Raw genomic sequence first — 10,885 nt, 5'->3', positions numbered from 1 at the left:
TACAATCAAGCGTGCGCACTCAACTTCCCTCACTCGTTTCCACGGACTTACTGAATCGATCTCTCGTTTAATCACTGGATATATTTCTCAAGATAGTCGTGTCGATGTTGGTATACGAAAGTTTGTAGAAAGAAATTTACTTTATCGACGAATCGCATTTTCATTTTTTTAAAACCTTGAAGGAAACAATAATGTTGGTATAAGTTATTTAATTCACGTTGGAAAAGTTAATCGATATAATATTATCTTCAGAATACTATGATAGTAAAATAATAACTATTTTTATATAATTTTGTGTTTTTTTAATTAAAATATGTGAATGTGGTCGTATATATATGCACATGTATACATATATATATATATATAACTGTTGTATTCGAGAATTATTACGTTATGTACAACAAATATTTCACGTTTGGGAAATATTAAGTAAATTTCCCAAACGTAAATATTTCATAAATTAAAAGGCAATTAAAATACTATTCTTATCTATAACTACGATCTTTTAATCAAGGAAATGACGTTTTAGTTTGTAGTTAGCTTCGTGGCGTGCAAGTCACCTCGAAAGGGTGCTGTGACAGTGTTATTACAAACATTATTACATTTAATTAGTAACTGGAATCAATGTTGAAAAGTTAGAAGAGTTTTATATAAATTTACAGTGAAGTTAGTGTAATACATTAAATTGATAGGAGTAAACATTCTTGTTACATAAAATCATTCCACTAAAAGCTTTTTCAAGCACTTCGTATTTTAGCCTGAAAATATCATTTTTGGGAATTACTTTTATATAATTATTTTAATAGCAGATTACTCGAAGTTACCCGTTTCAAACAGAATAATTATAGGATTATATGCATAATTTTTTTTTTTAGTTTATTGTTTTAATGTCCTAACTCTTTGCTGCTTTCTCTGTTTCAGACAAAATGAAATTGTGGTTAGTTGTAGTTCACATCATCTTGGTTGCAACCAACATATGGGTCACAGCACATTTTCATGAAGAGCTTCCCGAAGACAATGAATTTGCAGAGTTTGAAGATTTCGAAGAAGAAAAACCAGCTCAAACAATCAATGATCATAATATAGAACACCTTAAAGAATCAAATAATAATCAAGATTTCGACGAGGAAGATGTTTTAATTGTGGATGGTGATAGTGAATTTGATCACTTCCAAGATGAAGAAGAATTTGAGGGATTAGATGCAGCTGGAGGAAGTGCAGGGCCAAAAAGTGATGAACCTTCTACTTTAACGATCACAAAAATACCACTTCATCTGCGTGCAAGATGGGATAGCTTTTACTTAGAGATACTAATGATTATTGGGCTATTAGTATATTTTATCAATTATGTAGCAGGACGTTTTAAAAATGCCCATATAGCAGAGGTGTGGCTCATGGAGCATAAGCAGCTTTTGTTGGATAATTTCTCTCTTGTTGGAGATACAGGAAAATCAAGCAAAGATATATCTGAAAGTGGTTTGGTAAAAGAAAGTCAGTCTCATTATAGCTTGTATTGTTCAGGGAGAGTTGGGTGCGATTCCATGTTAATTGAATTGAAATTAATTAAGAGGCAAGATTTGGTTGCGGTACTAGCACAGCTTGTGAGGCCTCAAAATGATCAGGCCCATATACGTGTAGAATTAGCAAAAGATGAAACAGATAGTTTTGTATTAGCAATAGCTACAAAAAGGACTGCAATGCATTTAGTACGTGATATGGCTGATATTAGTGTTTATTGTCCAGAAAAGAGACCAGGGGAAAAATTTGGTCTTCCATCAGGTTTTTATGTAATGTCTGAAATTGCTGAAGCAGCATCAGCTATTTTAGATACAAGAGTTTTACAAGCATTTTCAAAGTTTGCACCATATATAGATTACATACATATTAGTGATCAATTTAGTGGTCCAAAACAACAAGAGTAAGTATTAAATACGTTTTGTTTTAAGAATAATGTTTTTCTTGCTTCATGTTGCCATACCTTTAATTTCACTTTAGAGATACAACTCAGCTAACAATGCCTGAAGTAAAAAGAGTTTTACTTGTTGGATTAAATATAAGTATTAAAGGACGTACCACTAATGCAGAAGGTCAAGAAAAATTAAAACTCCTTTTACAATTAACTTTCTATTTATTAGATAAATTACGTCGTTTTAAATTATCCAAAGAGGTTTGAATATATATATATGTATTCTTTTAAAATTATATTACTATTCTAATTTGTACTGTTGTTTTATAATATTGAAATTTCATCCTATTTTTAGGGTAAAAGCAAAGCGGATAAAAATAGATTAAGAGTAGAGGAAGCATTTTTAAAAACAACTCATGCAGCAAGAGCTGAAGCAGCTGCACAGCGAAGAGAAGAACGTCGTAGAGCTGAAAAGGAACGTATATTACAAGAAGAAGATCCTGATAAACAAAGAAAGTGGGAAGAGAAAGAACAACGAAGACTGGCTAAAAAACGAGCACCTAAAATGAAGCAGCTTAAGGTGAAAGCATTATGACCAAATAAAACTAATTATAGAGAATTTGTTAAAACTTTTGAAGAGCTATAAGTTGCTCAATTGAACTGCCTACTTAATTTAGCTCATATAGCAAAGCTGTATCATTTCAACCATATTTACGTATTTCTTACAACTATCAAAATTTCATTAAATAGCTTTAAATTGTCACAGAGGTATAGTAAGTACATATCACATACTTAAAATCGACCTCTGTGAGATAAAAATACTTTTATATTTTTTATTTGTGATATATACCTCCATCTTGTTTTCCTGTTGAAAATATATCTCATTACTGTTACATATTTATTTTGCGCATAATTATTATAACTTATCAAATAAGCCATAAACTCAACATAATATGTTATAAAGATCTTTGACTTGATAAAAGTGCAGCAACATATTATGGAGACAATATATATAATTGTTGTTTTGAATTGATATTAATATTACTTATTGCACAATTTTTGTTGAAATCCACCCTTTTATGTTATAAATATTCTTACTAAATATTTATATCATAATAGTAGACCATAACTATAAAAAATTCTTCACGCATGTATCCTTTCAATCATATTGATATATGCTGCTCGTAAATCATATTGAAATACTTAAAGCATATTCTTTTGATTACTTAAATAATGATATATATATATATATTAATCAAAGTAGTTAAAATTAAATAGAGTAAAATATAAGTGAAAAATGGAACAAAAATATTAAGAATATAGGATATAAGAATAAAATATTAGTATGAAATTTATATTGATTTATAGAAAGTAAATATTTAATAATAATGATATGATGTTAAATACTATTTCAGTGTGCATGAACTGAACATTTAAACGTGAAACTTTATTCAATATTTTTTAATCAATTAGCTAAATATCATAAATGTTATTCTTAAAACATTTTTTCATCAACACTTTTCAAGCAAATCATTGTTATTTCATAGTATTATATTTATATAGATTAAAAATTATAAGTAAGGAACGTACTGCAGCCATTGATATTATGATGTTATTAAACTTTAGAAGTTATGCCAGGGTTTAGAATAAAAATGAAATATTTAGATTTTTAATAAAGTAACATAAACATGAATCTATTATACTATTTATTATATATACAGATACTTCTTTAGAAGTAAAATAAATTTTCCATTGAAAATGTATGATAGAAGAATATCTTTACAATAATTTTTCACAAACAGATTGCATTGAAACCGTAAATTTCATATTCAATTTGTATATACATATGTGCATTTGAGTACAAAATATTTCACACGGAATATTGTACATTGAAATACAATTTTTTATTAGTATTGATGACTGTCTTACAAAATAAAAAATTGTGATCAGATATAAAATCAGCAATAACGATATTTAAACCACCACGGCCAGGTCGTTTTTTATTTATCCACGGAAGAATTACTTTTTGACACGATGGTACTAAATCTCTCTGCAATGTACCGCATAGATGTTTCAATACATAAGGAATATCAGGTGTTAAGAGGCATTGTGATACGAAACCGATTTGTAATGGTCGCGTCTTCAATTCGATATCTAAGAAGTTTATAAGCTCGTTAACGTTAACGGTGTTAGGCCATGGAGTGCGCCACAGTCCACTTGGCCATAAATTTGTATAATTTTGTGCATATTCGTTTCTGTAAATAACGATGACTTGGTACTTTTCCAGATTAAGCCAATGTAATGTGATGTGATTAAACGTAGATGCTATGGGGCATAATTTTGTTTGAAATATTCGGAAAATCGTTTCAACGAGATGGTGATGATCCATTTCTGAGAATGAATAAAAATGTTGAAAATCTAGGATTACGATCTCGTTATTGTGATAAGACAGCCATTCTGCTATTTCATAGAGTGGTTGATATATTTTCGATCCGTACAAGCCATGAACAAAATAGATATTCCCATCCGTTGGCTTCGTCGCCACGCGTAAGTCTAAATATCGAATTCCACCATTGAGCTGATCCTTGATGCTTTCATGTTGTGTAATGGACCAATTAAAAATAACAGGTTTTGAAACGAACGAACAATAACGACCAAGGGCTCTGATGTATCTTGGTTCGTCGGGTCCCACGTCACTGTGCCGATTTATGGTATAAGTCATCGTATCATGAGAACCTATTAGAAGTTATCAATTTATATTACATGTACTAATTTTATAATTTTGAGGTCAATATAATTGTATGAAATGGCATCATTAGTTTTTAAATATATCAAAATATATAACTGACAATGTGATTTAAAAATTTTCATTTTATGTAAAATTTTGTGTACGTCGAAAGAAATTCTAAATTTAATATTAATTAATTCTTCTGGATCTAATAAAATTAAATGATCTCTTTAAAACTTCGAAATATAAATATTAGTTTTCTAGCTTCTAATATAGATTTTCATAAGATGAGAAAATATTTTGAAACTTACCGGGTATCGCCAAACGTATTATGGGAAGGCTTTTCAAAGCTTCTGGTAGCCGAGTCATCCAGTATTCTAGTTCCTCGTTTACGGTGGAGTTCTTTCGTTTTGATCTGTGTGAAAAATTACTGACACCTTTAATTTCATATTCCATTTTATTATATATTTAGTATCGATGTTGTAGAAAATTTCCTGATGAATTATTATAACGAAAGAACGGAATGATGTAGGTGACGTACACCTACTCGTCAAATGACTCGTCAGTAGATGTTCTCCATGCTTTATATCGCTTTTTCAAATTAACGTTCCCACGGTGATGGTGCATTAATCACCTCGCACCTTCTTCCGACACACAACTGGACGGTACAGATTCATAGAATCTAACCTCATGGTCATTCGGTTATTTAGCGTCCCTCTTTTCTACAACCGAGAAGTTAACTGCGGGAATGAGTTCATTAGAAAAAAAGATACTGTTAACGATACGCTGTCATGATATTTATTTATATAAAAAAATCTGAATGTTCTTTTTTATGAATTATTGTAATATTTTCAATATGTACGATTTAGAAAGAGGTGTTTGACACAAATAGTACGATTATATTAAATAATTTTGAAGATAAAATTTAGAGAATTAATTCAAAAGTCTAAATAGTGCATGTGAAATTTTATTTTTCATTGAAATTTAACGAGAACAGTATTTTATTTTACGGAACTACAAATGATTATTAATTATTGGCCTAGGAGCATGGTATCATGTCACGTGTTCTGAAATACAGAATGGTAGAAATATGGAATTCTATATATCCTCCACAAGAGTAATTTACAATTGCATAATAACATCACGGACGAGGTACTAGGCAATGGTATACAATATTAATGTAATTTTCTGATATATTGAGTCGATAAAGTCGCATATGACATAAAAATGGTAAGACAGTCAGGTTATACATACTATATTCAATATTCATTGATAAATTTCATTCGACAAATGAAATTAGAGAATGGATACCTTATTTTCTAAGACATCTATGTTTCAAACTCAATATTAACTTTATGCAATGTAATATGATATGTGCAACTGGCTTTTCTAAGGATTTGTCGATTTGAATTTGGCGGATCGATTTTCTATGTTTCCCGCTTGCTAAGTTAAATATCTCCACCAATAGGAAATCTCAATCAATAGAAATTTCCACCAATAGGATATTCGCTAGATGACGCCATGCCACGAAACGTTAGTCAAATGTTGAAAGTTGTAGCGGTTAAATGTATCACTTTTGCTTTCTATACGGTGTAACAGGTAATATGCACAATTTAATCTATTAATTAAACAATATTCCATTGCTATTTTATTACCGTTTTTACATTATTATTAGTTTCGTTTTCGTGTTTGTTTAAGAATTTATTGAAAATTCGAGTATCTCGATTTTTTTTTTGTTCTTTTTTCTTTTTATTTATTTAAAATTTCACATTCACAATTTGTGACTACCCACAATTATTTGACAATTATTTGAATTCTTTCGCTCATTTGATAATTAGATGTGCCGGTATCTTACATTATGAACTTTTAAGACAAAATTTTAATTCGGTTATTGTTTCATTTTAATATATGTAATTGATATGGAAATACTGATCAATATTTCGTATTTTGATAAAGGTCAATCATAATTTCTACTTTTCCCTATCTTCTGGAAAGGATATACCGATGCTTCAAAAGCCAGAAATGTAAGTATTATTACACGTTATATTCCCACTAATTTTATTTTAAAAATAAATTATAGTATTTTACGTTTTGCAAGCGCACGATAAAAGGACTACTTACTTGTAAATTGATATTTCAGATGATAGATCTTGAATGTACATGCGTAAAAGGAGGGTGAAGGAATCTCCACGTACAACAACTTTCACCTAGCCAATTAGTATTATTTGATATACAAATACTAATTACATCACTGCGAGATACAATTATGAATTTTATAGCGAATAATATATGACTTGATCGGCTGCAATCGTTATTACGTTTTGTGTAACTAGAAAATTTACTCGGTACTTAATTAACGTCTGTTTATATTTTTATTAATTACATATAATTATTACAAAAATATAATATCATTTACAAATAATTAAGTTGGGCTCTTTTAAGTTCGGTGTACTGTCCAGTTTAATAATTTGTAATAAATAACGGAACTATGATACATGGAAGATATTAATTTTTGTGTTAGTAATTAATAGTTTGATACCGCCTCATACAGAGTACTTTCGATTTAACAATGGGATATATATATGTACTTATTTATTTAGATATGTATGTATTTCACGATTTTGAACTTTTGTTTGTTACATTAGTTTTACTTCCTTAAATTATTATACATGTAATATTTTATTTTTGTAATCTTTGATAATTTATAATTAAATTTATGTATATAATAATTTAAGAAAGTAAAACTAATCAAAGGTTCAAGTCCTAGTTCAAAATCGTGAAATTACGTATCGAAAATATTATAAGATTTGGTACTAACTTCCTACTTTAATTAATTTTAGATATATTCCTCCTTTCGGCGCTAATAAGAAAGCAGCTGGATCAATTACATACGGAATCATAGTTTTCTCGCAAACTTCAACTTTATGATTGCGAAGTATTGTTATCAAACCAACTTTGGATTGATAAACTGCAAATCGAGCGCCTGAAATATATTAAGTATGTCGTTGAATATATCGCAGTACTTCTTAAAATTAATGTAGTATCTTTGCAGCATTAAAAAAAGATAACTATAAGATAAAATAGTTAAACACGTACCAATACAATTTCTTGGCCCGTCACCAAAAGGCAAATAATGCATGGAATCTCGTGATGCAACGGCGTCATCGTTAAATCTTTCAGGAATAAAAGCATCTGGATTTGGATAAATATCAGGGTTATGATGAATCGCGTACAATGGTATCCATACGAATGTCTTTTCCGGTATGGAAACTTTAGTGTTGTTAAAAGTATAACTGCTCACTGACTTTCTTAGTATAAGCGGTCCAGCAGGGTACTTTCTTAACGTTTCTGCAATAAATTTAAGCAATAAAAATTAGTTTATGGTTATTAAACGAATGTGAGTCAAAGTTATGGTAAAAAACGGATAACGCAAGTTACGCACCTCGAAATACTAGATCCAGGTATGTCAAATCTTTTATTTGGTCATATTTCAATTCACCGTCGTTTTTCTCAAAGTGTTCTTTAATTTCTTGCCGCAATTTGTCTTGTATCTCGGGGTTTAAAGCTAATTCATAAAGGGCATTGCTTATAGCTGACGAAGAAGTCTCAAATCCAGCAACGAAGAAAACGAACGCTTGAGCCGTTAATAGAGTGTCCGTAAGCTCTGTACAAGACGATTAAAGGATAACGTGAACTGCTTATCAGAGATAGCTATCGTGGGAATTGCTTAAAAATTGCTAATAAGAAACATTTAAGGTACTTACTAATATTTTCCAATTTATCTGGATGTTTCTTAAGTTCCATAAGCATATTCACAAAGTCAGGTCTCACGATGTTGTTGTCATCCCTGTATTTCATCGTATCAACGATTATCTTCGTGAGGAACGTAGTAATTTCCAGTGGTGCCATTATGGAACCGAGTAAATTGTAAAGGTGAGGAAATATTTGTCTAAGTCTAAATCTCAAAATTTGCCTAAAGGAAGTGGCAAACACTTGTTTGCCCATTCGACGAAATTCACTATCTTCGTCGGATAACGCGTTCATTTCTATACCAAAGGCACAGCTACCTATTACATCCGTCGTATATTTGGCTGTTAATTCGCGACATTCTATGGGCTCGCCTTTCGCTACTAGGTTATCGAGGTACTGTTCCAAGTGTTTCGAACATTCTAATATCAGAGGAAACATCTCTTTGAGCTTGCCAGATGTAAATACTGGCGAGAGCCTTGTTCTTAATGGACGCCATCTCTGTGACTCCAAATTGAAGAGATGTGGAGATAGTGGTTCCGCCTATGATCATTTTTGAAACTGGTTCGATATTCGACAAAAGTAAAAAGATCGCGGTGTGTCATTAAATAGTTTAAAGAAGCAGTGTGCCATGGCATGCTTAAGATTCACGGCTTACCAGTTAGCTCATTTACCTTTTCGTGAACAGGAATCCCTCGATCAGCAAATATAGAGAAATCTCTTATTAGGACATCTTTTATGAGCTCCGGATCTTGAAGAATTAGTATAGGCGTTTTTCTTGTAAATATTCCAACCATTGGCTCGTCTTTGTACTCATCCCAGAGTTTCTTCAAATACGCGCACATCGATGTCCTTAGCAACATTACATCTTTGATGTTACCGAACACTGGTACAGGCTTTGGTCCAGGTACTCCTCGGACTTTCCAAAAATCGAAAGTCGAAGTAAAGTAGAAATAGAACGCGAAAAGTAGCGCGATAATTCCGCAAATAATTTCGAAGTAGGTTGCCATTGCGCTACTCGTTGCTTCTAATCTGATGGACAAACGATGATTCATAAAAGTAAATTTTCTGCAAGATATCGTTACTACTTATATTTCCATAGTTAATTCAAAATCGTAAAAATTATATGTTAGCAATGTATTTGCCAGTATTTTGGGATGAAAATCAGTTCTCAATTAAATTTAGACATAATTGAATGAAAAGAGTAAGATTAAATTATTTTTAGTTTCGTAATGAGTTTAAGTATTAAATAATTATCGTTTTTAATCTGTTCGGATGTAGAACAAGTCTATGTCTGTCGTGACATGTATCGGTAGAATCAAAACTTATTTGAAACGAGGAAAATAATATCACGAATTTTTTAATTGATATTCCTTGTTTAAAGTTGTCGTTTGTTTTTCGTACGTTAGTTAACAAAATTTATATGTGATGTATTTATTATAATGTAAAAATTAAGTACACAATTTTAACGAACCATTAAATTATCTTTTTTTGAAATATCTTTAGTACACGATATTGGAGTTCTATCGATTTATCAAATAAAAACTCGTGCAAAATTAAAAAACAACGATAGACATATGTATATCATTATTATATCATGCGTGCGAATGCGTTTGTAGACAAACTCGTACTACTCGATCATTAGCAACTTGAAGCTGTGCTTCAAGGTCGACAAGAAGCACAGCAGAAGCACGGAAGAGTTAATAATAGTGATTCATTGTATATATTATACTATTACTTTGCATATATTGTATAACAAAATGGTTGTATGTAACGTGCGATAAACAAAATGCTTACGACGCTTGACACGACGTAGAAATTCACTGTTTGACACTATTTCGGAGGCACTATCGCAGCGGAATCTTCTCAGTGGAATGGAGTGTGCATGATTCGATGAAATAACGGAATGCGCAATCAAAATGAGTTGCATAAACGCAACGTTAATGACTAATAAAACAGTCACACAGGTCACATATAGCTAGCAGATCGGCATTTTATTTGAATAGTATTTAATACGGGAAAGATAAGTCGATTAATGAAACGTAATATGTATCTATTTTGTCTGCGGCTATGCTCGCTTGCACGGTTCTACCGACTAACTATCTAGGAAGAATATTATCCCCAGAGTACTGGATTTAACTGAGGGATCTGATCGATGCAGAGTGATGCGCAGCTCTGTAGGTGTCGCCGTCAGTATTGGATACTTACTGATTAAATAAAACACTATTGCAAGGCAATTAAAAATGACTAGAATACGTAGTAACAAACAACTACAAAGCAAAGAATGGTAATTCAGATATTTATTTTGAATAATAGCTAAACTGCGGCCTACAGTAGCGTTACAAAATCCGTTAGTAGATCAGACTCCAGGACGTCGACATTTTTCCTACTAAACCCAGATTCCATAGCGTTTATCTAAGTGCATATCGTGCAAAAAGAAAATGTCATTCTCTCGGGGAAAAAACATTTCCATAGTTGGAAATGCCCAGTCTTTCTATTCCCAT

The 10,885-nt window shown here is 31.2% G+C and overlaps 3 protein-coding genes across 9 annotated transcripts; 1 reads left to right on the top strand and 2 right to left on the bottom strand.

The window, feature by feature from the left end:
- Nucleotides 1-447: 447 nt before the first annotated feature.
- LOC143302394 (PAT complex subunit CCDC47-like) lies at nt 448-8,274 on the top strand. 6 transcript variants are annotated; one of them, XM_076622504.1, is made up of 6 exons: nt 448-467; nt 922-1,918; nt 1,996-2,167; nt 2,262-2,486; nt 6,591-6,658; nt 6,775-8,274. In XM_076622504.1, the coding sequence occupies exons 2-6, from the start codon at nt 927-929 to the stop codon at nt 6,776-6,778; spliced, it is 1,461 nt and encodes a 486-aa protein (XP_076478619.1). In that variant the 5' UTR covers nt 448-467; nt 922-926; the 3' UTR covers nt 6,779-8,274. The 6 variants fall into 6 exon arrangements, 5 of the variants coding, with proteins under 5 accessions (XP_076478619.1, XP_033186109.2, XP_076478617.1 ...); XM_033330218.2 differs by lacking the exon at nt 448-467 and adding an exon at nt 522-666; XM_076622502.1 differs by lacking the exon at nt 448-467 and adding an exon at nt 530-634.
- On the bottom strand, nt 3,596-5,807 carry LOC117154869 (PI-PLC X domain-containing protein 3). The gene is made up of 2 exons (XM_076622509.1): nt 4,946-5,807; nt 3,596-4,642 (listed from the first exon to the last, which is right to left on the bottom strand). Exons 1-2 carry the CDS (start codon nt 5,088-5,090, stop codon nt 3,777-3,779), a joined length of 1,011 nt encoding a protein of 336 aa, XP_076478624.1. The 5' UTR covers nt 5,091-5,807; the 3' UTR covers nt 3,596-3,776.
- Nucleotides 6,984-10,512, bottom strand: LOC117154852 (cytochrome P450 6a2-like). Of its 2 annotated transcripts, none has more exons than XM_076622500.1 (6): nt 10,179-10,512; nt 9,056-9,413; nt 8,399-8,924; nt 8,077-8,298; nt 7,731-7,982; nt 6,984-7,617 (listed from the first exon to the last, which is right to left on the bottom strand). In XM_076622500.1, exons 2-6 carry the CDS (start codon nt 9,389-9,391, stop codon nt 7,448-7,450), a joined length of 1,506 nt encoding a protein of 501 aa, XP_076478615.1. In that variant the 5' UTR covers nt 9,392-9,413; nt 10,179-10,512; the 3' UTR covers nt 6,984-7,447. The 2 variants fall into 2 exon arrangements, with proteins under 2 accessions (XP_076478615.1, XP_076478616.1); XM_076622501.1 differs by lacking the exon at nt 10,179-10,512 and adding an exon at nt 9,856-10,124.
- Between the last annotated feature and the right edge of the window lie 373 nt (nt 10,513-10,885).

The sequence above is a fragment of the Bombus vancouverensis genome, chromosome 11, assembly GCF_051014615.1.
Source record: "Bombus vancouverensis nearcticus chromosome 11, iyBomVanc1_principal, whole genome shotgun sequence".
Classification (NCBI taxonomy): Eukaryota; Metazoa; Arthropoda; class Insecta; order Hymenoptera; family Apidae; genus Bombus; species Bombus vancouverensis.
Note: the sequence above shows the minus strand (reverse complement) of the source record. Positions and strands in the feature narration are given on the sequence as shown.

Bases quoted from the DNA above. Each gene is read 5' to 3' on its own strand.
- LOC143302394 (XM_076622502.1), top strand. The intron at 1,919-1,995 runs GTAAGTATTAAA...ATTTCACTTTAG, and splicing joins AGTGGTCCAAAACAACAAGA to AGATACAACTCAGCTAACAA. The intron at 2,487-6,590 runs GTGAAAGCATTA...ATTTTGATAAAG, and splicing joins CTAAAATGAAGCAGCTTAAG to GTCAATCATAATTTCTACTT.
- LOC117154869 (XM_076622509.1), bottom strand. From the start codon at position 5,090: ATGGAATATGAAATTAAAGGTGTCAGTAATTTTTCACACAGATCAAAA. The intron at 4,643-4,945 runs GTAAGTTTCAAA...AACTTCTAATAG, and splicing joins AATACGTTTGGCGATACCCG to GTTCTCATGATACGATGACT.
- LOC117154852 (XM_076622500.1), bottom strand. From the start codon at position 9,391: ATGGCAACCTACTTCGAAATTATTTGCGGAATTATCGCGCTACTTTTC. The intron at 8,299-8,398 runs GTAAGTACCTTA...CGTCTTGTACAG, and splicing joins AGATAAATTGGAAAATATTA to AGCTTACGGACACTCTATTA. The intron at 7,618-7,730 runs GTACGTGTTTAA...AATATATTTCAG, and splicing joins CGGGCCAAGAAATTGTATTG to GCGCTCGATTTGCAGTTTAT.